The sequence below is a fragment of the Lycorma delicatula genome, chromosome 1 (genome assembly GCF_047948215.1).
Source record: "Lycorma delicatula isolate Av1 chromosome 1, ASM4794821v1, whole genome shotgun sequence".
NCBI lineage: Eukaryota > Metazoa > Arthropoda > Insecta > Hemiptera > Fulgoridae > Lycorma > Lycorma delicatula.
In genome coordinates this window covers 306,948,311-306,976,202 of record NC_134455.1, presented here as the reverse complement: position 1 = coordinate 306,976,202, position 27,892 = coordinate 306,948,311, and the positions used below count along the sequence as shown (strand labels likewise).

At 34.2% G+C, this 27,892-nt stretch overlaps 1 protein-coding gene across 2 annotated transcripts in view; it reads left to right on the top strand.

The window, feature by feature from the left end:
* LOC142318340 (uncharacterized) overlaps positions 1-27,892 on the top strand; it is a 67,916-nt gene that overhangs the window by 11,528 nt on the left and 28,496 nt on the right. For both annotated transcript variants that reach the window (XM_075354926.1, XM_075354925.1), the window contains exons 2-4: positions 12,896-13,371; positions 17,810-18,005; positions 18,900-19,008. In XM_075354926.1, the coding sequence (XP_075211041.1) occupies positions 12,896-13,371; positions 17,810-18,005; positions 18,900-19,008 (781 nt within the window). The remainder of the gene's footprint in view (positions 1-12,895; positions 13,372-17,809; positions 18,006-18,899; positions 19,009-27,892) is intronic.

Genomic DNA, 27,892 nt, shown 5'->3' with positions numbered 1-27,892 from the left:
TGAGCACACATAACAACACGAAAGAGACATGCAGTTGGCAGTGTGTAGCCTGAAATATCATATAAGCTGTTTGGGGTTTATTAAATGCGAAACAATGTCATTGTAGTCCGAAGATGAGGCATTAATGAACCCCGATTACATAATAAAATCCAAGCAACACCCATACATCAAAATTGAAACTATAATATGCAATACTGTACCAATAATTTATCAATCATTATGGAAAGTGTGTGGTGATAATGTTGATCACAGCACCATAGAACATTGGCATAAAAGGTTTAGGGAGGGGAAAAGGAGTACAACAGGTGAGCTGTACTCAGGCCAACTGTCTGCTGCTACAGACTACACAAACATCGCTATTGTTGCCATGGCGATCCACAAAGACCATCGATGACAGCGAGGGAATTCGAAAATGAAACCAGAACACCAAAAGCTACAGTAACTGCATTTTAACAGAAAATTTGACAAAAAAAAGGTCAGTTACAGCACGATGAATACCATACCAACTGAATGAGTAGTAAACAGCGCAAGTCTTAAAATTGCTCAAGAACTGTTTACCATTATGAAAGGGAAGGCGAGCAGTTCTTGTTTGAAATTATTGTTATTGATGAAACATGAATATATGATTTTGAACCTGAACTGAAGTCACAGCAGTGTTTGGAAGTGGAAGGGTTTCAACACCCTGAGACCAAGGAAACGTCATCGGATGTAGGTAAAAGTGAAATAATTGTTGATTTTTGCTTACAATAATGAGGGTGTTATTACTATAGAAAAAAGTGTCAAGGTGTTATGCGACTGCTATTTATTATAGAAATTTCATTCAGAAGGTTTTGTAACCGAAAGTTTGAGAGCTGCATCCAGAAAAAATTAATAGTTGTATCAATTTTGCATGACAAATGTTCGTTTACATATTTTAAGTTCGTTCATTAATATTTTTGTTGATTATGCATGAAAAATGCTTTGCCATCCACCATACAATGTTGATTTGAGTCTGCGGATCGTGATCTCTTTTCAAAGTTGAAAGAACCACTCCAAGCAAGCATACGTTACACTTGACCCACTTGAGAGGGTGGTTTTATATTGAAAGGGTGTAAACTTGATTTGGTGTACAAATAAATTTTCTCTGATTCCTGATGAACTGTGCATAATTCTTGGGATAATCCTCATACATAGTAAAAACAACCTTTCAGAATTTTTCAATGCTAAATTTCTGATTTTAGGTTAGAGGGAGTCAAAAAATTAACATTGGAAAAACCCTGACATGCAAATACCTGAATTTTCCCTTAATACAGTATAACAGTAATCGGGAAAATAAAAATAATTTAAAAATTGTAATTTCTTTGTTTAGTTTCTTAAAATTTTTGCCTGCAAAAGATTCAAAGTGCCCAATCTCGGGCAGGAGTTCTTACAATACTTTATTTCCATAGTTGTTCAGTTGGCCTTCAGCTATAGACTATACGATGAACCGTACCACTGCAGGAGAGCCAGGAGCAGAGGTAAAATCCTATTATATCAAAAGAGAAAGTTTAACAAGCCAAACATATTTAAACTCAAAACTTATCTAAAATTAAGCATGTCTATTTTGAAAATATCTTAACATTTTATACAAAATATTATACCCTTTATAGGTTTTCTTAACCTATTGAACCATAGTACAAAAAAATCTGTCTCCAGAATCAGGTTAGTTATGTTACAGCTTTGTATTCTTATACTGGCTGGCTATCTGCAAAAATTGATTATCTGTACTGGAGATTTACTTTCTTACAAGTTTCAAAAGGACTCTTGGATGGACTTATGTGATGCTTATTGTTTTAATTAGACTGACTGTAGAATTAATAGTAATTCTAATAATTGGATTGTAATAACTAAATGATTTATAGCTTAGTTGGCTGCTTCCACAACCACACAGTAATGAGAGGGTGGGCTCAGGTTTTCATTAAGGAAGCCTAAACTGTTTTCGAGAGTCCTTGTGGAAAAACAAATAATTATATAATACAGTTCAGCTGATCCTGAATACAAAATTGTTAATCAGTAATTTGCTGTTCTCATTCTGGGTATTTTATTTACCAAGGAATTGATGGAATATACAGTGACTTGTGGAGGAGGCTTCGAAGCTCTCCTTTGGGTGAGTTTGTCAGCTTGTTTTATGATTCCTCTGATGTTAGATTATTTCTTTGTCACTTTCCAATTCTTTCTCATATCCTTGATATATTATGTATTTTGGTCAGACACCCACAGAATCTAGGCAATTGGTCATGAAGACATGTGGATTTGTTTCCGTTGTACTGTGTGATTGGGTAAGAGGGAACAATATTATCATTATATCATTTTCCTATCCATTGCCTGTACAAAAAGTATGTTTCTACAGGTAAAGCTAGCTCCACGGGCCTAGACGCTGCAGCTTTTCATCTCACTACACCCTGAGCTGCAGAACACTTACACCAAGAACACTACGTAATTTACATTGTACACCCTTACACAACTACATTACAACATTCCTGCACCATTTCTTCTTGCACGTACACTCGGTGATGTTGCGACATCTTACGAAGCGCAACCGTAACCCAAGGTGGGAACTATCGTGCCGATGGGTGAATGGCTCTACGTAGTGTGTCTCGAAGATGTTCTCTGGGCACTTGAGTGAACCCATTTGTATTTGGTTCTAGCTTCAGTACGCGTGCGTTCTGCTGGAGTGGTCCGTTCCATCGCCGATACTCGTGGGACCAAAATTACAAGTCTAAACGAAATTCCTATGATGGTTGGTGGCCCATCTGAAAAACTATCAAAAATAATCTTGTGAAAAGGCCTCGATCAGCTTTGTCTGACGAGGATGTCAGTAATGAAGAAACCAATGCAAATTGTAAAGCTGCCCATTCACAGCTTAAAAAGTTAGATTCGTAGTTATACGAAATACTAAGGAAGGTGGTTCCCTTCACAACGTCTCGTCCTTCCTGATTAACAAGATAATAACAGGATCATTGGCTCTCTGAAAAACATAAAAAAATTAAGATTGATTGATATTAATTTAAACTCATAACGCTGAACAAAGTAGATCTCTTACGTGTTACTAATATGGGCGGTATAAAAATAAGTACGATGTACCAGAAAACGTTGAATACCAGCCGGGAGTAATTTTTTGCTAAGACCTTCTGGAGCTGAACGTAATGGAAATAGCTGATAAGTTTGAACCCAAGAAGTTTGTGAGACGTATAATGAAACTGCAGAGTGGAACCGAAGAACCAACGCCTGTTATACTAACGTTTAATGTCCTGGTACTACCAGAGAGGATTAATACTGGTTACCTATATATTGTAACCCATACTTACACCCTTACCTATATATGGTAGTATGGAATGGTTCGGGTTCCACCATTCATACCCTACCCGCGTCGATGTTTCAAATGCAAAGGTTATAGTCACACTACAACATCTTGCTCAAAGATGGAGATCTGTGCTCTGTGTGTTAAGGAAGGCCACAATGACACTAACTGCCGTGAAGATAAAAAATGTATGAACTGCAGTAGTTCACATACAGCTCGCTCCCGAGATTACCCAAATTTTAAAGAAGAAAAGGCAATTCTCAGAATCTCTACCTAGCAGAAGCCATCTTTTCCGGCTGCGAAAAACTAGTACCTCACGGAACTTGGTTAAATCAGATGTGTCTTTTGCCACTGCTACATCAAAACAAGCTCCCTTAATGAAGGAGAACTCCTTTCATCATCTTCGGCTGTGGCAAATACTTTAGCAAAATCTTTCCGCTCGGTGTCTCTCACTTCATCATATAATAACGATTTTCAAAGGTACAAGATACAGATCGAAGTATTATCGTTAAACATCGGTGATTCGGTTGGTGAATTAAACACTATTCTTATTTAAGGAATTGTTACACGCACTTAAAAACTCACGTGAGACTTCCCCTGGACCGGACAACATTCGCCTGGGTATGCTATCACACCTTCCTAATTCGGCACTACAACATCTTTTGAATATTTACAATGGTTTATTCTCCGAACAAGTCTTTCCACCCGGCTGGTCAGAAGCATTTATTATACCAGTACTAAAACCTGGTAAAGACAAAACCAACCCCTCAAGCTACCGCCCTATTTCTTTAACAAGCGTTTTTTTATAAAATAATGAAGAGAATGGTAAACCGCAGGCTTACATGGTACTTGGTGAAACAGGGCTTTCTATCTTCAGAACAGTGTGGTTTCCGACAAGGACGACCTTCCATTGACCATTTAGTGGCAATGGAAACAGCCACACAAAACGCTTTCCTAAACCGCCAGGACCTCATCGCTATCTTCTATGATATAAAAAAGGCGTACGACACGGCCTGGCGACGTGGTATTCTTAACACCCTCCAGGAATGGGGAATCAAGAGCAGTATGCTTGCTTTTATCCAGGGATTCTTAAATCATCGAACGTTTCGTGTTCGTGTGGACGATTCGCTCTCAGGTAGTGTCATCTTGGAGAATGGAGTGCCTCAAGGTAGTGTATTAAGTTCCACCTTATTTTCTGTGGCCATAAATAGTATTACCAATTGTGTACAGGCTCCTGTCAAATGTTCTCTATTTGTTGACGATTTTGTTATTTACATTGCGTTCAACACTCACAGAAGAGCGACTACTACAGAACACTATATTTCGCCGTGAGGCTTGGTCCAGGACTACTGGTTTCACATTTTCGTCTGACAAAACGAAATGTGTAGTCTTTTCTTGGCTACGAAATCCTTTTCCGCAAATTTTTCTGAACAGAGAGGTTATTGCTATGCTTACGTTAAGTTTCTAGGTTTGACTTTTGATAGCCATTTTACTTGGGTCAGACATAAAAAGGAATTAAGGACAAAATGTTCCAAACTTTTAGATATGATGCGGGTCTTTAGTTACACCAATTAGGGAGCCGATCGGTCATGTATGTTACGTTTTTACTATTCCCTTGTTCGTTCCCGTTTAGATTATGGTTGTGTCGCCTACTCTTCAGCTCGTCAAACCGTGCTTGAAATGCTGGATGGTGTACATCACGCTTTTCTTCGGCTTGCCACAGGTGCGTTTAGATCAAACCCTGTCGCAAGCCTACTAGTAGACTGTGGTGAACCATCACTGGGATAGACGAGACCAGCTTTTGTTATCTTACATTGCTCGCCTCAAAGGACAGCCAAATCACCCGGCTTTTGACTCAGTTCTTAGAAATCCTAATTTAGGAAAGTATGAGGACCGTCCACGCCGTACTGCACCTGTAGGTGTCCGTACCCGACGTCTGCTGCAGCATATAAATGATGACACTCCATCATTCTTTCCATCTTATCCGTGCTTATATCCTCCGTGGAGAATAAACCTTGTAAATTTTACTTTTGACCTTACGACATGCAATAAACAATTAACACTACCTACTGTCTTCCGGCAAATGTTTCAGTGTGTTCTCTTCAAGATGAACCCAGACGCGGTGATATACACTGATGGATCGAAACAAAACGATACCGATGGTTGTGCTTTTATTGTCAATTAAAAATAACAATGTGAAAAAAATGTCAATGGGTAGACATAACTTATATGTTATGTCTACCCGGTATTACGAGTGTTTACCGCTGTAATACGTTATAAATAAGGCTCTATACGTTATAAATAAGTTATACGTTATAAATAAGGCTCTAAATATAGAAACATTTTCATTTGCATTGACTCCTGTAATGCTCTCCAAGCCTTAAAAAACTTTTATTCCAAACATCCTATCGTCATTGAAATTTAAAACGCAATCGCTGAGTTGAATAATCGCAACGCAGAAGTAAGTTTTTGCTGGGTCCGTAGCCACGTAGGGATTCCAGGTAATGAACATGCAGATTATGCTGCTAAAGAAGCGTGTATTCAACTTCCTTTCACCACCCGAGTTACTACTTCTGATTTTATTAATTGTGTAAAACAATCTCTGAGAGCAAGGTGGCAAGGTGACTGGACGGCTACCGTTGATAATAAACTCCGGTGGATTAAAGATTCTGTGTTGCCATGGGACTCCTCATGCAGAAAAACTCGACGTGAGGAAGTAGTCCTCTGTCGATTGCGGATAGGACATACGAGAGTCACACACGAGAGTCACACACGAGTACCTGATGTCAGGATGGCACTGACATCTGTCTCCTCCAGAACTGCCACATACTCATAGATTGTATATGTTGTGCGGCGTTGCGTCGTAAATTTAATCTACCCAGAAACATCCTTGGTGTCTTGTACAATGATAATAAAATTTTAAACCGGATGTTTCTATTTTTGCGTAGTACTGGGTTACTGCAAAATATTTAATATTGTCGTGTATATTTTTTCCCTCTATGCTCACCGAGTTTACTCAATCATCTTAATTAGTTTGTTTGTGATGAATTTCATGGCAGTGATCATAGGCCGATTATTATTGCTTTTGGTGTCGACCGCGAGGTGAACAAAATGCCATGGAGATGGATTGTTGAAAAGGCGGATTGGAACGGTTACCATAAAGCCTTACTATCCCAGTGTGACGCGGGCGTTCTTGATCAACTTTCCTCTTTTATGTCCATGATACTTGAAAATGTGCCAAAACGCTATTAGCAGACGACGGCAGGTGCTGCGTAAATTTAACCGCAGGCCTACAAATGAACATCTAGGTTTGTACCGTAAGGCTAGAGCGGTATGTCATCGGGTATTCGTGGACGCTAGGAAGTCATGGAGGAAATACGTGGACACCATCTCACGCACTACTCCCACGTCTACTGTGTGGAAAAAGATCCATGAAATTAACTTAGAAACTCCCGTGACCCTTCCGTTGGACCTGACAACATTCGTCTCGGTATACTGTCGCACCTTCCTCATTCGGCGTTACAACATCTATTGAACGTTTATAATGATTTATTCTACGCACAAGTCTTCCCACCCGTCTGGTCAGAAGCCGTTGTTGTACCAGTAATTAAACCTGGGAAAGACAAAGCAAGCCCCTTAAGCTATCGCTCTGTTTCCTTGACAAGCATGTTATGCAAAGTAATGGAGAGAATGGTGAACCGCATGTTTACTTTGTACTTAGAGAAACATTGCCTTTTATCTTCAGAACTGTTGTTTTCGAGAAGGACGATACTCCATTGACCATTTAGTGTCATTGGATACAGCTATTCAAAACGCTTTCCTGCTACGCCAGTGCCTCGTCGCTATCTTCTTTGAAATCAGCAAGGCGTTCGACACGACGTGGGGACGTGATATTCTACGCACCCTCTAAGAATGGGGAGTCAAGGAGAATGTGCTTACGTTTATTAGAGATTTCTTAAATGACCAAACATTTCGTGTTTCGAGATTCTCTTTCGGGTAGCGTCATCTTGGAGAATGAAGTACTTCAAGGAAGTGTGTAAGTACCACCATATTTTTTATAGCCATCAACAGTGTTACTAAGTGTGTGCAGCCATGTGTCTCATGTTTTTCACTTGTTGATGATTTTGCTATATATATATATATATATATATATATATATATATATATGCGTCCCATTCGACAGCCACAGCAGAGAGACTAGTACATACAGAACACTACATCTCGTCTTGAAGCTTAGTCCAAGGTTACCGGCTTCACATTTTCACTTGAGAAAACAAAATGTCTTTTCTCGTCTGCGGGACCCCTTTTTCCGCAAGTCTTTCTCAGTGGAGAGCTAATTGCTGTATCTCCTATTGTCAGATTTTTAGGGTTATTTTTTCATAGCCGCCTTACGTGGGTCAAACACACCAAAGAATTGAAAACAAAATGTTCCAAACTTTTAGATATACTACGAGAGTCCTTAACAATACCAATTGGGGTGCCGATCGGTTGTGTATGTTGCGTTTTTACTATTCCTTAGTTCGTTCCCGTTTAGATCATGGTTATGTCATCCACTCTTCAGCGCGCAATACCGTGCTTAAAATACTAGGTGCTGTACATCATGCTTTCTTTCGGCTTGCTACAGGTGCTTTTAGATCCAACCATTTCGTAAGCATCCTTATTGACTGCGGTGATCCATCACTGGAATAGACAGGACCAGGCTGTCGCATTTTATTTTACCCGTCTTGAAGAACAGCCAAATCACTTGGCTTTTGACGTAGTCCTTGGAAATCCTTATCTTCAAAGATGTGAGGACCACGTTATACTGCACCTGTAGGTATTCGTGCCCGGTATTTACTACACCTTATAAATGCTGACGCAACTTACACTTTTCCGATTTATCCGGGTTCATATCCTCCGTGAAGAGTTAACCTTATTAATTTTATGTTTAACCTCGCGATATATAATAAACAATCAGCACCATCTACTTTCTTTCAACAAATGTTTCCCCATATTCTCTCCAAGACAAACCCAGACGCGGTAGTATATACAGATGAATCGAAACAGTACAATACCGTTGGATGGGCGTTTATTGTTTATGACCGAACCTACATGTTTGGTCTACCCGAACTTACGAGTGTCTTTACTGCTGGAGTATACGCTATACATAAGGCTTTGAATATCGTTAACCCTAAGTACCGTCATATCCTTATTTGTAGCGACTCGTGTAGTGCTCTCCAAGCCTTAGAAAATTTTTATTCCCGACATCCTATCGACATCTACAATGCAGTCGCCGAGTTGACCCATCGCAACACACAAGTGAGTTTCTGCTGGATCCGTAGTCACGTGGGGGGTAATGAACGTTCACATTCCGCTGCTAAAGACGCATGTAATCAACCATCCTTCACTACCCGTGTTACTACATCCACACTTCGCACGAGGTGGCTAGATAAATGAATTGCCACAGTCGACAACAAACTTCGCTGTATCAAAGATACTGTGCTGCCATGGGATTCTTCACACAAACAAATTCGAGGAGAGGAAGTGGTCCTCTGCTGATTACGGATAGGACGTACGAGAGCTACTCACGGGTACCTGATGCCAGCAGAAAATGCACACGTATGCGCTCGATGCAAGTGTCGCTTGACTGTGCGCCACATCCTTGTGGATTGCATACCTTATGCGGCCGTGCGTCATAAATTTAAATTCCCCAGGAATTTTCGTCACATCCTGGGCAATAATAAAGAAGTTTTGGACCGGGTATTTTTATTTCTCTGAAGTGTTAGTGTTTTACATACTTTTTAATAGTGTTCTTGAATTTTTTTATACGGTAGTTGATATTTTTGTATTTAACATTTTAGTTTAATTTTTTTATTTTGTCTTTGTTTTTAGTATTTTAGTTTCAGTTTTAATTTTGTTTTTAAATCTTTACTGTACGTTTTTATTATGTTGTCTTGTTAGATTTTATTTTTGTATTTCACATCTTTGTTTTGCGGGCGATGATAACAGAAAAATGTTTTTCGCCTTCCCAACCCTACCACAAAAATAATCGTAAAGATATATATATTAATAAAGACCCGCCTTACTGCTTTTCAACTTTTTTATATACACTAATAAACACTTTTGTAACATTCACTGCTTTATCAGAGATGCAAATATATTCGTTAAAAAAAAAACAAACAAAAATCTTAAATGTAGGAAGGAAATATCTGTCTCCTTCCAGCTAATCAATAAAAATTAGTTACCGTCAGTATTGGAACCATTTTTGTAAGTAGAACTAATGATTTAATGGTCAATTTTAATATAATGGTAATGGAAGCTAAAATAGATTACCATTAGTTTTAAGTAAACCACTAGTGCCATACTGGCAGTACAGTAAATAATTAGTTTTATTAAATCATTGAAAAAATATATGTTTTCTTTCTACACTTTAATATTAATATTTTTTTTAAATTTACGGATACTTTTAGATTAAGAAGTAGTTATTGCAAAATGTTCATGTGCATTGATAAAAGAATTTGAAATCATTAAGACGATTATTTCTTTTATTAAAGTAATAATTTTTAACATTCTTCTTCTCGAGGCTTTATCATAAAGTTAACATTATACAATTAGAAAACAATAATTGTTCTGAAGGCATATGTGAACATTATTGCTTATTATTTGGGATTATTAGGTGAACGTTTATTACTGGGGTTTGAATATAAATTTTATGTATATATATATTTTTTTTTTACAAAAAAGTTACTTTCAGATGTAGTTTAAATTAGTTGTTAGATTAATTTAGTTACAGTTTCGGAAAAATGTAATCCAGTACATTTATCCAACGGTAAAAATTAGTTACGGTGTTAATTTCATAATCGTTATTTATAACACTTGAAAATGATAAAAGTTTGCTGATATGTAGAATATTTTTTTTAACATAAGTTCTGAAAGTTTTCTTTGTATTGTTTATACTGCACTGACATTTAATAGTTAACCTTAATTCATAGTTATTTTTGCTGTTTAGCGGTTATATCTCTTGAAACTCACCGGGTTGGTGTAGTGGTGAACGCGTCCTCCCAAATCAGCTGATTTGGAAGTCGAGAGTCGGTTATTTTTACACGGATTTGAATACTAGATCGTGGATACCGGTGTTCTTTAGTGGTTGGGTTTCAATTAACCACAAATCTCAGGAATGGTAGAACTGAGATTGTACAATACTACACTGATACATATCATCCTCATTCATCCTCTGAAGTATTATATGAACGGTAATTACCGGAGGCTAAACAGGAAAATGAAAAGGAAAAAAAAGGTTATACCTCTTGAAGGTCCACTTTAATTTCATTTATTTTTTTATAAATAAATAAAATAAATTTTTTGTTATGAGTGAACAATGATGTTAATTTTTTTGCATATATTTTACCTAGTTGTTGAAAAAAAATACATATTGTTTTTCAGTTGTTATTTTAAAATTGCATTTATACTTGAAAGAAGAATTATTTGAAAACAATATTTTTATTTTTCATATAATTGTGAAAAACCATTTTTGCACATAATCTAATATTAATCGTGTTAGATCTTAAATTTTAGTACCGTTTGATTACAAAAGAAATTTCCATTTTCCGGTCATCATATTCATTCTTATCTATTATCTTTACAGTAATATGGAACGTACACTCATCACCGAAAGTATGACATGAAAGAAACCATCTCTTTTCTAAATCTGTTTAGGAAATTAAAATTAAAAATTAGTTTATCCTTGTGTTTGTATTTATGAATGTTCAATGTTTGCAAAAAAGAATGAAACCAAACCTATCAACGGAACTGTTCTTGTATAACAATACAATACATCGACTTTCGACCAAGGGTCTTATTATGTCTTCGTTACCATTTGTAATATATTGCCGATCCATTGAACTGGAATTCAAAACAGCGGCTTCTGAATTGCGAATTAATTTTTTTTTTATATACGAGTATAATGTAGTAACCATCAAATTATTCCATGTCTTTATATTTAAATAATTACCATATATAACCATGTACCACGTGCATCTAGGTTTGGAGAATTGAAAAAAAGAGATATACTCTTATATTTATATATTGTTATTATTTTTGCATATTATTAACAAACTCACCATAGAAGATTGAAAGTATAACGGTATTTTTTTCTTGCGTATGTCAATAAATAAGTCTATGCTGTAGGTAATTAAAAGCGTAGAAATATGGTAGGTAAACCTTTAATACTGTTATCAGTGCTTTAGTTTTTGTCATCGTAAAATTGAATTACCTTCTTAATCATTTAAATAAAAGTAATCGTTCTCACTTCGATGGAGAGCATCCGAAATACATTTCTTGGACCATTTTTTTAAAAATCTGATCATCCCGTATTTCTGATCAAGCCGCAATCCATTCACAAATTTACATCAAAGACATTTTTTTAATTTTACCAGATGACTTAGTATCGTGCTGGCCATCCAATTTGTGTAGTGTTTACGGAGTTTGGCTTTAAACGCAATACCTAGAGCTTGAAGAAGAGATGTTATTCACCAGGAATAATAATCTGATCACACTTTCCAGCAGTCGGTTTTAGTTATACATCATCATAATATAAGTTAAGGAAGGTTTTCTTAATAAAGCGCTTGCTCGTTGCTACCAGACGCATTTAATCCAGTCCAGTACTAATTCATTATTCATGCATACCCCTATTCTTGTGCTCATATGACAATATGGAGTGAAAATTTTTCTTCTTTCGGTAGATGTTTTCTTTTAAAAATTACTTAGAAGAGTATTATCTTCTCGTCAGCTTACCGAGCATCGATATTTTTCGTAACTGGTAGTTCGTATCTAAACATTCTTTGCACCTACACTCAATTATTTTTGTTGGCATTTCGAAAGTCACCGCTGTCTGGTTCGCATTCCTAATTTGATTTAGAGAAAGATTATTCATTTTTCTTAAATTTTATGACATATCTTTAACACTTTTTCACTTTATCTTCATATGCTTTTGGTAGCCGCTGTAATATTGTAGTACTTGGAATAGGAAAATCTGTGTCGACAAAGAATCGGCCTACCCGTTTAATGACTAACTTTTAATTCATTGGCGATTTTTAGTCCTTGACGCATTCTGTAGAAATCGCGTATCCAAACTGATGTACATGCTATACATGCATTGCAAGTTTTTCAACTGTTTCCGGACATTTCGCGTTTTTCGCCGAAGGACCCTTTGTTTTTTTTCGGCTGCGAGAAATTTGTTTTCTTTACTTCACCGTTCACGAGAGCAGGACTCTGCTATATGAAATTTTCTGCCAGTTGCAAGATATTCATGTTTCTTTGCTAAGCAATAATAGATAACTTTTCTGCAACAGTGAATGAACGAAGTCATTTTTTTCTACTGTACACGAAACATTTACGTATTGAAGAATAGTTTTCATAAACTGATCGCGTAAATGTTTACAAAATGCCATTAAATTGTTTTCATATGAATATTAAATGAAATTAAATCAGTTAAGTTGCAGTATGTGATTATAAGGATATATATTTAGGTATCCTGTATAAAAATATGGTACAAATTTTATGTAAATTTATTTTATGTAGTTTTGTTACAATTTTCAGATGAAACTGTTCCGTCCATATTATTGCCTTGCACCTCTTGCAGCCGTACTTTTAGACCAGAAGCTTTGGCTAAACACACTAAGTACTGTGAAAAAACATTAATAAAAAAGCGAAAAGTATTTGACTCTGCTAAACAAAGAATCCAAGGCACTGATTTAGCAGAATTTCTACCGGTTTTAACTCATAAAAAAAAAGTTGAAAAATCTCCAATTAGGAAAACACAATCTAAATGGAAAGAAAAGCATATGGAGCTTGTACGAGCTATCCGTGCTGCACGTGTTGGTTCATCTTCAGAAGAGCTTCCTCCAGCACCAGTTAAACCGTCAGATCATGAACAGTGCCCACATTGTGACAGATATTTTGGACCTAAAGCTTATGATCGTCATTTAGAATGGTGTAAAGAACATAGTACCCGAATACAACCTAAATCGCCTGCTAGTATTCAAGCAAAAGAAAGGCTTGAAGCTAGAACAAAGGTAAGTAAACTCAAAGGAATAGATAAAAAGCCATTCTTTCACTCTCTCTCTCTCTCTCTCTCTCCCCCCCCCCTCTCCCCCTCTCTCTCCCCCTCACTCTCTCTCTCTCACCCTCTCTCTCCCCCTCTCTCTCTCTCTCTCACTCTCTGGTGTGTGTGTGTGTGAATGAGTGTGTGTGTGTGCGCGCGCGCATTTTTTTAATGACGTTTTCTTATTTATGGTTTATGACGAACAGAAAAATTTTATATTTACTGAAGCTAATTCTTTATGTTTATTTTTTGGTGGATCTTCTTTTATTAATTTATGCTTTGAGGAAGAGTAACATTCAAGTTTCAGTGCTGTGTTTTGCAATTTTAAAATCAACTTCAACTAATTTTCATTAAATAAATATCAAACGATTCATCGCAATCATGTACATACAATAATCTTGAAAAACCAAATTAGTCACAGAAGGTGCCATTTTTTGTGTTAAGAAACCAAAATAATATGGTTAAAATATAAGAATAATTTTAAACTATTATGTATCTGTTATACTTATTTTATAATTTGCATTCTGAGATCATAAAAATATGATTAAATGCAGATCCAAAAATTACTCTTTTCGATTTTGCTGCAAACATTTTTATTATTATTGCATTAATAATATTTAAAAATTCTTTATTTTCTCTTATTTCAAAAAATAAAATAGATTACTAATGCACGAGGGATATCTCTAAAGTAAAGATCGCTGAGAAGTTTCTCCCCTTCAGGTTGGTGAAACTGGTCGTTCATGGCCACGCTAGTAATGTACACACTGCATCGTCTGTAAGATGTCGCGTTGTAGTATGTGTGAGTTATTACGTTATAAAATGAATAGGAAAGTCAATATGTATTTCAGAGTCGGCGGCAACATGGAGTCATACTTTTTTAAACCATCAAAACATTAAACCGGCTGAAATTAATAGGCAGCTGGTTACTGTGTATGGTGATAATGTAATGAATGAAAGAAACGCCCGAAAATGGTGTGAAAGGTTTAGCAGTAACAGAATTGATGTGCATGATGAACGTGTGGGGAGGCCCTTGATAATCACAGAGGACTTGTTGAAACGCGTTGATGAAATCAGAAAAGATCGTCGCCCAACGATTTCCGACCTGACCCTTGTATTTCTGATGTTTCAAGAGCTGTTATTGGTCGCATTGTTCGTGACCATTTAGGCTTTAGAAAGGTCTGTGCACATTGGGTGCCGCACGTTTTAACGGAACGTCACAAAAAATCCGAATGGGATCCAAAGCAAGATCCCATTCGGATTTTGATGCGCTACACAGAAAAAGGTGATGAGTTCCTTAATTCAATTATTAACGGCGATGAAATACGGATAAAGATTACACGCTAGAGAGAGAACGGCAGTCAGGTGAGTGGCGTCGTCTTCAATCACCAACAAAAGTTAAGCCACAGCCATTTGGACGCATACCGATGGTTAGTCTTTTGAGATCGGTTTGGCATTCTGCTGATTGGTTTCATGCCACGTGAAACAACTATAAATGCAGAAGTCAACGGCGAACCTCTACGTAAGTTACGGTGCGCCATTTAAAATCGGTGACGTGGGCAGCTGACCGACGGCGTCGTCCTGCTGCAGATAATGCACGTCCACATGTTGCGGGTCCGACATGTGATTTACTGAGAACATTTGGATGGGAAATTTATGATTACCTACCATATAATCCGGACTTAGCTCCTTCTGATTACCATTTGTTTGGGAAATTGAAAGAATTTTTAAGTGGTAAGCAATTCACGAGTGATGATGAACTTAAAAATGGTGTTAATCGGTGGCTAAATGGACTGGTGGCAGAAGAATATGACAAGAGTGTATCGCTATAATAAATGTCTTAATTCATGTGATGATTATATAGAAAAGTAGTATAAGGTATGTAGTTAAGAGAAAAAAAAAATATCTATGAAGTTTTCAGAATAAATTTTTTTATAATGAAACGGTCTTTATTTTAGGATAACCTCTCACAGGATAAGTAAATGTAAATTACAATACTCAACAGTAGAATGAAAGAAAGAGAGAAAAGAAAACATCAGTTGTATGCAGAATTGTTTTTATATACAATTAGAAAGAATTAGATAATGAATAAAAAAATTCTGAATGTCCCACATTCCTTTTTCTACTTCATTTCTTTTAATCCTTGGCCTAAGGGCATGTCTTTACATAATGTTGAAAACACACAAAATTAAAGTGAGTATTGTTTAAATTATTTTAAATTGTGTGTAATATGTAATCTAGTTTGATAACTATAAAATAATAATGAATATATAACAGTTATCCATTTAATTTGCTTTTATCCCTTAAGTTCCAATTATAGAAAGCTTGACAATGTCTTATGTTTCAATAAATATATTCTCTCAATCATCATTATAGAATTGTTAAATCCACTTCAATCTCATTATAAATTTTGAAATGCAAGTGTTACTTTTTAAATTAGAAGATGTTTAATTTTTGTTATCAACTTATACTTTGGAAACAAATAGTATTTTGTATAGCATAATTTTTTGAACTGGCAATCATCTGTTGGTAATAATAATCCAGACATATTCATGTAAGTTACTATCCATAATTTATCTGAAATAAATACTAAAATTAAATGTGAAATACTGTGAAATGTGAAATTCGAGCAGTAATTATTTCCCAACAGTGAAAATTAAAGTTGATGCTGAAATATACAAAGAAATTTCTGATTTTTATGCACCATCGTTATGTTTGAGGTAAAGTTCAAGAACGGTATTATTCATTTCAAGAAGGTAGGAAAATGTTCACAATGAAGAATGTAAGCAGTTGTCTTCATCCTTAATAAAAAATTAAAGCATCTTGGATAGGAAATCTGAACATTCACTATACATTTCCAACCTTACAGCTAGTGATTAACTTTTTCCCAAATCAAAGCATTGGTTTGCATCTTAGACGTTTGAAAATAGTGAGGAACTGAAAGAAAATGTAATTTTGTTGGTTTAAATCGACTGGAAAAGTGTTTGAAGACTGAGTAGTAAAGTTTATAGTGTAGTAATATGTGAAAACGTTTTGTAAGCAAATTGTGGATATGTAGAAAAATAATACATATATAAATTTTCTAATGAATAAAGCTTTTTTTTATGTCACTCCCTTAGTTTTTATATCAAATTGGCCCTGTTATAATTAACCCTCATAACATTGTAATAGTATTCATTTATTCACTCTACAGACTTATGCTAAGAGATAATTTTATTTCTTTCATCTTGGTAAGGATGAAGGATAAAAAATTTTCTGGGAATTGAAAGAGAAGCTAAATGTTGATCGCTGCTGGACACTATTATGTTTATATTGTTAGTGCTTTTAAAAATAAACATTGTGTTTAAAGTGCATAGACATTCTTTCTTTTTTTTCTTTTTAGACTAATTAATGTACCAATTTTGTTTAAATTGATAATGTACTTATGGCCTTCTCTGGACCAATTCCCTCCTGAAAATTTTACTGCATGAATTATTATAGTTTTAGTATATTATACACAAGAAGGCGACATGATAAAACTAAAATAGAAATTATTTTCTTGATCTTTATTTTTTTGTAAGGATACTAAGAAAAAAAGGACAAAAAAGCTTCCTCAGAAATTGTAATTCTACAGAAACTGCAGTTTTTGTTGCATTCAGACTACCACCAATATTCTAAGCTTTAGATTTTTGTTTTTCAGACCTTCTGTTTAACGTAAATTCTCTGCTAAAATAAATATCTTATTTATTTTTTAGAATTAGTTTAAATGAAATATATCTGTATGAATCTATACTTGTACTATCTATGCTATAGATTAACATATGAATCTATACTGCAATAATCCTTTTCTCTTTCTTTTGCCTAGTTTTAATTATGAAAGCATTATTTAATTGAAATATGTAAAAAATTAATTTTCTTTGTCTGTTGTTCTATTTGTATGATATGCAGTTATTCAAGTTAAGTTATAGTTAAATATAATAAAGGAAATCACAATTAGTCCCAAAATTACTTTTTTGAAATCTAATTAGATGTAATTTTTTTTTTTAAATGTATTACAATGTAATATTATCCAGGCAATTTTGTATTGTTAAGATTTATTTCAGATGTTCATGTGATGAGGTTTGTGTGTTTCCAAAAAAAAAAACTACAAAAACTTAATATTGTATTCTAAAATATGTAGATTGTTACTCTAGTCATAATCTATCCACATTATTACATTCTAAGGTTCATTACTAATTTTCATGAAATATTTCAAAAGAATTAACCTTTTCTGTTTTAATTTTTGAAAAAGTTTGAAAATTAATCATATTAAAAAAAAGAGGAGTATTAAAATAAAAACTAGAAATTATGTTAATTTTCTGTTAAGTTAGTATTATTTAAATATTCTTCAGTTCATATATTCAAACTGGTTTTTTTTTCTGATGAAATTATAGTATCGTGCTCCAGTATTAGCAAAATCAAGACGTACAGTTACTAAAGAAAAATACCAGCTTCAAAGAAATCGAATCCGAGATCCCTCACCAAAGGAAACACCACCAAAGAATGTTTGTAATAGATTGAGGGATCCTTCTCCAATGGAAAGAAATAAAAACATTCCTAGTTCACAAGTCTCTCTGAAACAACCTGCAGGTATATCTCATTTTCCTTTTACTCCTGTGGGTGCACACACACACAGACACACACACACACATGCAGAATGCTCTTATGCAAAATGATTATTAATACCAACAATTATAATTAAGTTATATTTAATAATTGTTTTAAAGAATTTACAATCTCAACTGTTTGTAACATCACATGGAACTAAGTTCCATATACTTGGAAGGAATGTAGTTAATGTATTATTGATATTAATGTACTTAAGTAAAGCATCAGTTTTCATTAAGCTCAGCCAGACATACATAGGTAATATTAATAATAAAATTTCTATCTGGAATATAAAAGTAGTTGAAATTTATACAATAATTAATTTCTGAGACAGTACATAGTGCTATATTTCAACCTAGAAAGAGATACATTTATTCATTGCTTTACACTAGCTGGTAAAAAATTTTCAAACATATTAAGTTAAATAGAAACATGTTTAATAAATAAATATGAATGAAATAGTGTTTGCCTGCGTACTAAGTGGTTTCCTAAACACTTTGAGATTAATACCATTAATAACAGTCCCAGCTGTATACCACCACCATGAGGTGATTGAATTAAATTCTTCAAAAAATCTGAAATGCGTGCAGGTATTTAGAAAGTGAATTGTCAGTAGTGTATACTTATTTAATATTTACCTCCCTCCTACCACTCTCCTTCCATCCATGTGCTTGTGCATGTCAATTGTGTATATTTTATCTTCAGCTGTGTCTGGTATGTAACTTTACGTTGAAAATTCAGTATGATTTAGTTTGTAATATTAAATTTCTTAAATCATATATTCAGTTATGAATCAGTCAAAAATTCCTTGTTTGATTACATTATATTATTTAATTTTATGTATAAACTACAAGTCTTTTTTCTTTCATTATAAAGGCCTTCCTAAAGGAGAATTAAATGTCATTGATTCAGCAAGTAGACTTCAATTGCATAGAAGTAGTAGAAGACATCCTTCACCTATGAAAAAAACATCTGTCACGGTTAGGTAAGTGTATTTCCATTTAGCTTATGTTTTGTATATATCCAAAGTATTGTTTATATGTAAAAATGAAGTAGTAATTTTTAGAAAATAAGTTGGAATCTAACTTGTTATATTTTAAAATTTAATCTGGAAGTCTTATTTTCAAATCCCTATTTAATAAAAATTCTGTTTTTGAAATGGAATTTATTTATGAATGCAATTTCTGTTAAAAAGATGGTAACTTATTCTTAAAAAGTAAAATATCTACCTTTGTCAAACTAGGCAACAGTTGTTTTTGTATAACTTTACATTATTTGGCTTATTTGAAAAGGCCTTATTATGTTTCGATTGACATTTTTAATAAATTACTGATTTTTGAGGGAATTTTATTTTAATGAAATTCCCTCAAATCTATTTAAAATACAATTAAAACATTTTCTTGTACAGAAATAATATTCTCTGTGAATGAATTTTTAAATAATGAAAAAAAAGATATATCCGCATCCCACTCAATGTGTACATAAATATGTACTCAAATTATTTTCAAAGGCCTGCTCAATTGTGAGTTTTTGTGGTAATCTTTTATGTTTAATATATTTACCTATATATTATTTCATGTGTTTGTATTCAAATTAATTAACATGGACTTTAACCTCATCAATTTTTTATTTTATAATTCTTTTTATATTTAGAGTTTATCAGATAATGATGATGTGTTTTGTATGTGTTATTATCTACCAGTAAAAGTAAGATTATTTATTTATTGATGGTTTCCTGTTGTTGGATAAATTATGTTGTCACTTTTGCTTGGTTTTTTTCTGATTAACTGTGTGAAATGAAATATTTTATTTAACTATGAATATAAATGTTTATGTTTAAGGAACTTATTATGAGTGATTATGAGAAAAAATAATTTCTTTTTTCTACATTCAGTTGCTACTAATCACTTTTTTGTTCTAAAATTTTGTGTATGGTGTAATTTAGATTATTTTAAAAGCAAACAGAAGAAAACCAGTGATTTAGTCTTTTTGACTTTGAATTTTTTATAATTTGGACCTATGGAGTGATTTTTTTTCTAGAGGTAGGCACAATATCCATTTTTCAAAGGGAGATGAGGTAATTAACACATTGATGGTTTTGCATGATATTCATCATGCCATCTGTATATAACCATTACTATGTGTATTATTCAGCATTTTATGAGAGGTGATGAATTACATTTCTTAAATTGTATGTTTAGAAAATAAACTAATATCATTTAAACCTGCTTTCAAATTATTTGTCAGGTTATTTTCCAAATAAAATAAAATAGTCACTTATTTTGAAGAAATAATATTTATTGCAATTATAAATATGAAGGTCTGAGTTAGTTATGTTAATGGAGGGATTAGAAAATAAAAGAATCCAAAAATTGTTTATTTAATAATTTAATTTTTGGTGTTATTAGAAAAAGTATAGTTATATAATTAGAAAATAATGATAATGGTAGTTATATTATTTCATAATAAAATTGGTTTGTTTTTATTTGTAGTGTATTATATGGCACAGCTACAGTCCCAGAGATTACCACTTTAAAATATTGTTTATTAAAATATGTATAAATTGAAGTTGAAATTGCATAGTCCTTAAAATTTTAATCATAATAGTTTGTTAATTATAACCAAAAATATATGATTTACTATTTATTAAATAATTTTGATTGCTGAAGGTATTAAACATGAAAAATTGTTTTAATTTGTTCATATAGTTATTTTTTCAATAAGAAATCACAATGTGAAAGGCTTTAAAATGAATAACTTCCAATAAAGAGTAAAAATAAATCTTTTTTGTTAGAGTTAAAATTAGTCCATATCCTGTGCTATTCTTGGCTAGACACATCAACTGAATGTGACTTAAAACACTTATTTTGTAAGCCTTCTACTTAAAAATATTTATAGCTTATTAAAAGACTCAAATAATATGATTTCTTTTAAAATAAAAAATATTTTAACAGATTAAAAAAAAAGGTAATTAAAATATGAAAATAAAAATTAATGCATTAATAAAAATGATAGAATATTTATTATTGATAACTAGAGATAACAGGATTATAGAATATTTATTATTGATAACTAGAGATAACAGGATTATATGCAACAAAAAAGCTTCAAATATGCATGAAAAATGTTTAAAATATGCAAGAAATTGTCAAAATATGAAACTTTAAATAATAAAAAAAAAGTAATTTTTAGTTTTTTTATTTAAAAATCAGCATACAATAAGTAGTAAGTAGTCGAATAATATGTCGATAAAATTGATAATAAACAATTATTTAACAGTTTGTTGCTTTTGTAAACGTAAACAATCAGGTACTGCACCAAATGTTCGGTAGTAAGATTGTGTCTTCAGTGACTCAAAATATTTTTATAAGTAGAAAAGAATCGTTCTACGTCCACTGAGGTAAATGGGAAGTATTTGAGTTTGGGTGCTATGTTAGCACTTATTGTTTCTGACAAAAGTTCACCCGACCCATTATTAAAATTATAAATTTTATACAAAGGTTCAAAGTCTGGGTTATTGTTTTCAAATTTTTCTTTAAGTTTACACAGGAATACCTTTGGCAATATGGAGCTCATTTGGCGCATTTTACTCATTAACTGAATAGATTTAGTCAATGCCAAACCTTGAGTTCCAAGCTTTTTAATGCTCACAGGTATGCGGGAAAAATGAGTGTTAGTCACAGCTGCGTGTTTTTTTTATACTAGATTTGTTAAATGCTTCCTTGGACTGACAAACTGCCATAGCCTCTGCACTATTGAAGTCGTTTATTACACCTTTAATGGCCTCAAAATGTTCATTGTAAAACAGTACAGCCTTAATCCATGTTCTCCATCGAGTTACCATTGGTTTGGGAGGAAAAGGCATATTTGGCAGTGTTTCTTTAGAAGCCTTATTGCAAGCAGCTGCCTTAAGAAACAGTTTATTTGTTGATGAAATTAGTTTATTTACATTCCCAAATGTGAATCGTATACTTATTCTGCGAGTCAATGTACTCCATGAGCAAAGCACGTCATATGAATCAAATTGGGATAAAGTGCTTGGAGGGCTTTGGCTGCCTTGATCATATAGGGAGCAGCATCTTAGGGAGATATAAACATTCTTTCATCTGCAGAAGTTTCAGGAAAAACTTTTTAATACCGTCATTCACAAATCTGACTGTCGTAGAATGATTGGTTTTTGCAGGCCACCAAATAGGAAGAAGAAGGCTCTAGTTTTAATGTACTGACAATTAAATTCATAATGTAACAGCCACAAGTGATGGTAGTTTCATCAGCTGAAATCCAAATAATTCTATCCTTGAGTTCATTGCATATTTCTTCCAGAACTTGTAGATAAATTGTTGGTATGTATTTTATGCAGTGTTGATTCATGTGGTATATTTTGATTCAAGCAATATTGTTGCAGAAAATCTTTGAAGGTAGGATTTGTAAGTCTTTGAGGAGAAAAATTACTTGTAAGCATTGCTTCACAGAAATCCATGCTAAGGTGTTTTTTTTTTTTTGTTTACCTTTGGAAGTGAAATCACTGCTATTAGCCGCTGTTATAAGTAGTTGTCATGGGTTTTACTTTTGCAATCCTACGATATGAAAACTTATCTTGACATGCTGGTCTATTTGAAACTTTTTTGTGCACAAAATATTTTTCTTACAAACTTGACAATAAAAAAAAAACATTTCTGTTGTATGTAAATGTTCCAGGATAGTCAGCTATCCACAAAGAGACACTTTTTTTTCAAGAGGCATGGTACACATTAAACTTTGCACAAATAAATAAAAAACTCAACTGATGCAATGAGTGCAACAATAATAATATGTGTAATTTAATTGTCTAGTGGGAGGAATACTGCATTAGGCATATGTGATGCAGAATGGTATCGTCTGTCTTTGTCTCACTTGAGTCTGTGTTTTACTTGGCCTCAAAATAGTATTATCTTACCAAAACTATAGATGGACAGCTGGTAAGTGCGCTCTAAGAGCTGTGTGGCTAATAGGTTTGGATTGCTACAACCTAAAATTCCATTTATTAACTAGGTACCCTACCAAAAATTATTGTAAATATAGTGAGCATTAGTGTAAATATTATTGTAAATATAGTGGTTTTCCTTAAAATCTAGTTTCGTTAATCATCACTAGATTTTAAGGAAAATAAGCAAAAACCAGTGAGAATGCATTTAATCCAGTCTCAACATTTTTGAAGTATTGGAAAATTATAATAATGTTATTTTAAATTCTCTATTTTGCAGTCTGATTGTTTTTTACTTGAAGGTTCTTTAGTGTTTCCAGCTTATCAAAAAATATTATAATTAATTATTATAATTAATTAAAATATTATAATAAAAATATTATAATTATTTTAGAGATTTAAAATTATGTAAAATAAGTATAAAATGCCAACAATATTAACCCGCAGATTGTTGATGTTAACAGTGGTAGAGCGCAATCTTTCTAAAAGATGATTGATTCGATTCTGTCATCCTCTGCGATGACATTTTTATAATGTTAATGTTTATTTACTTATTGTAATGTTTATTTACAATACTTAAAATACTTTTACAGCTAGAAATTGAACTATCCACTAAAATTAAGGCAAAACTGTTCATTTTAAATTAGAAAAACTGATAAATTTTTAACTTAATTGAAAAAGAGTATGTATTTTTAGTATAAAAACATATTTCTAAATTATGATAGTTAATTGTTAATATGAAATAAATAATATTTATTTGAAAATCATTTATGCTTATGTACTAAAAATCTAGTGTCACAGTATAGGTACAATTGGATATTGTTCACAATTTAAAGTAACATGCAAAATAATTCAAACAAAGAATCTTTTGTTTATTTTTGTGTGCTTGACCACATCCGTTGTTAAGTTGTCTAATGTGAAGTTATTGTGTTTTGGATATTTAGCAATTTTCATCATAAATAGTGCTTTGTGAAAGTTTATTTCATGTTTAATTACAAAATCACATTTTCATATTTTTTGTTCATTGTCTTGAATATATAATAAAGGACATAACTTCAAATTCAAAAATTGTTTCTCTTTCTGAACATACTATGACATAATGACAAGTAGAATCTGAGTGCATTGTTGAACTAGGGATAGTGAATGCTATTTCAAAACAATTAAAAGAAAAAACTGGTTCCTTTTCAACTCAAAGGAAAGACAATGTGTCCATAAAAGAAAAATTATTCCAACCAGGATAGGTTATTAGTAAGATGAAAGCATATTCTTCTAAATATTATATCAAACCAGATCTGTGGATTGCATTTTTTATGTGGCCTTGCATCATAAAATTTAAATTACTCAGGAATTTTCATCAAATCCAGGGCAAAAATAAAGTTTAGGACCAGGTATTTTTATTTCTTTGAGCTATTAGTATTTTGCACACCTTAATAGTGTTCTTAAATTTTTTTTATATGTTAGTTTTATGTTTTTAACATTTTAGTTTTTTATTTTTATTTGTTTTTAGTGTGTTTTAGTTTGAGCTTTAATTTTATTTTTAGATTTCTACTTTACGTTTTTATTTTCTTTTAATTTTGTTGTCTTATAAGATTTTATATTTTATTTTAATATTCATTTTTTTTTCTGGGCGATGGTAACATGAAAATATTTTTTGCAAAAAAAAATTAACAATTAGATTTCCTTTTTTGTTTTGTCTTTGCTTTTAATATTTTTGTTTGTTTTAATTTTGTTTTTATATTTCATGTTCGGGCAATGATAATGCCGGAGCGTTTTTCGCCCAGCAAAAACTTTTGTTGGGATAATGGAGGGAATTTGATCATAGGTAATATTATTATTTATGTTTCTCGGGTTTTATGATCCATTTCAGATGAAATATGTCTATAAAGACCCCTTAAATGATATCTTAACTAAAAAAAATTTTTTTTCATTTAGCATGCGCAATGATGGAACTACCTCAATCTCCGGCCGCCATACTGAATGGAAGGAGCAAAGATGTTGGTATCGCTCCTCGGAACCATGCAAGCCCAGAAGGGCCAAAGCATGATGCCCCCCTGGGTATGTGGGAGTTAAACCCACTAAACCAAAAACTGCACCTTATCTCCAGTATAGGAACCGGATTCACCAAAAGGCATGCGCAGCTCTGACAAGAACCCTTAGTGGGGATGCATCGGACAGTGTGATCCTCCAGTCTCGTTCGCTTCAATGCCCCCAAAAGGTGATAGTTCCATGGAGGGGTGTCGCACATGGCGGATCTGGTGTCCCAGGAGTGTCATTACCGCCATCCATCCATGCTTGTGCAGACAGTTGAAGGTTTCACTGCCAGGCTGACCTCTCCCACAGGTCAATCAGCGCCGTATTCTGTTCCTTGATACCCAGTTCTTCATGAGGTCTTCCAAGGCATCTTCTTGGTAGCTAGCATCTTTCCTCTTGGTGACCAGTGCTGTGCTAAAAACCAAATAATGTGATGCATGCTAATCGGTCCTTACATCGCAATATTTTGTGGACAAAATTTTAATGGTATTGAATGCCTTGTCTGACTTAAGCATTATTTTGATAATAATGCTGTTGTTGAAGGGCATCTAAGGGCACAGTAACTCTGTACAAGTCCTGTTTTTGGGCTTCCCATCGGGAGCAGTGGAATATAACATGTGTTGGTGAATCTACCAGTAGGCAACAGGGACACCTGTCATCTTCTACACGTCTCCTCCAATGCAGTTATCTCCTGAAACAGCCAAGGCTTGTAAGAACTGCAAGACCCAAAAGTTTAGTTCCCCAGTCTTTCTCTTGAGCCACGGTTTGATGTCCCTTATTAACTCATAAGTCCACCTTCCCTTGTCAGAGGTATCCCATTTACATTGCCATTCGACCAGCATTCTATTGTATACGATATCCCTATAGCAGCCTTCATAAATCTCATCTCTGTGAGCAGTGATGCAGGAGGCATCTTAGCGATGACTTGGTCAAGACTGATTTATAGCATGTTGCTGTCCTCAGTGCCATCTTGCGCTGTACATATTCAAGCAGTCATCTACTTCTGGCTGACTGCAATGCTCTTCCCCACGCCGGTACAACATACAATAAACAGGAGTTTGTCACATGACCATATAACTTTCTCTTCTTAGAGCAAGGACCCCTGACATTACAAAGGAGTCAAGTCGGTTTGTTCACCAGTATTTCAATTTTATGGGAAATCTCCTTAACGTGACAGCTTGTCTCCTATTCAACCAGACCCCGAGATATAAGGCCTGGTTTTGTGTTTGTACCTCTGCATCCCCAACCTTAATGCTCACTGGCTGTATCCTTCTTCTTCTGGTCATTAGAACAGCCTGAGTTTTCAGTGATGAAATTTGTAACCCGGCCTCGCCCTACCAGATCTCAATCTGAGTGATAACTTCTTTGGCTCTACTAACCACCTCCGTCTCCAATTTTGTTGATACAACCAATGCCAGGTCGTCAGCAAAGGTGAACATATTGACTCCATCTGGGAGAGCCATTCTCAGGAGCCCATCAAATGCACAGTGCTCCATAATAGAAGACCTAATATAGATCTCTGGGGAACTCCACAGGTCATCCTGAAACATCAGCTGTCTGCAGCTTGTTGGTATATTAACCATCTGTTGTTACTTAAGTCTTCACTAATTGTCTGTATCATCTGTCTAAAATATGGACTAATGTTGTCCCAGTCATCCAATGATTTAAGTATGAATTCCCATTTCAAGGAATTGAAAGCATTCGAGATATCTAAGAGGACCACAAATGAAATCTGTTTGGTCCTCCATGCCCCCCGGGCACTGATATCCACTCTTTCCATCAAGGCTTACAGCATGCACTGTCGACCGCCTGGGTTGGTATTTGTAATCCATGGGTAGAATCCTCCCACTTCTTCAACCTCCGCCAGCAACCTGGACACGAGCAGCAATTCAAAGATCTTAATAAAGGTATTGACCAAATAAATTGGTCTAAGGGCCATCGCGTCCAAATTGTCTGCCTTGCTCAGCAACACCAGGCGGGCCTTTTTCCAGTCGCTTGGTATATACTCATTCTTCAACATCCAGTTGAAGACACCTAAAATCTCAGTTGGTGTACTACAGTTTTGGCTACTGCAATTGGAATATTGTCTGGACCTGGGCTCTTATTTTTAAGCCTCCCGGTCACTGCAAACAACTCTTCGTGGTATCTCCTCTGCCACCAATTCTCACCTTGTTATTTCCTCCACATGTGGAAACAGCCGATTTGCTGCTTTATCAACCTGGCTAGGAGTGAGGGCCGAAAGTCTGACCCAATCTTCCAGTCACAATTTGATATCCTCGCCCCCAAGGAAGAGATCCTTCCTTGCAGATATAGACAGAGTGTCTATATCTTACATAACTGCTACCAGGATTTACGTTTGGCTCTCAAGATTGCAGTTCAGAAGTTTTTTTATTCAAAAATAGATTTCACGAGCTTGACTAATTCTGTCCTCATCACCACTCCTGTTAGCTTGCTGACTGGCTCTCCTTGCAACCCAATCATTATCTCAGAGTACCTGCATCTCTGGTCCCCACCAATATGTGTGACAAATCATCACTTCAATTTTCTTGAAGACATCTGCCTGATTACATTCTTTTAAGATGATGTCTATCAGTTGCGTAGGAGTCTGAATACCACACATGATGCTCCCAACTCTTCAAGAGAAGTATTGAATCCTAGCTTTAGATATGATGGTGCATGTTGGTGGGGAAACTCCCACACTGGTCATCATCTCGAACAAAATGAACCTGTGGTCTGAGAGGCCTCACAGTCAAGAACCTCCCATCTCACAACACTGTCCGCCGAGGAGTCTGTGATAAAGGTGAGATCGATACAAGTAACGATCCTGCCTCTCTCAAAAGTTGAATCCTAGTTATTGACACAAGTAAGCCCCAAT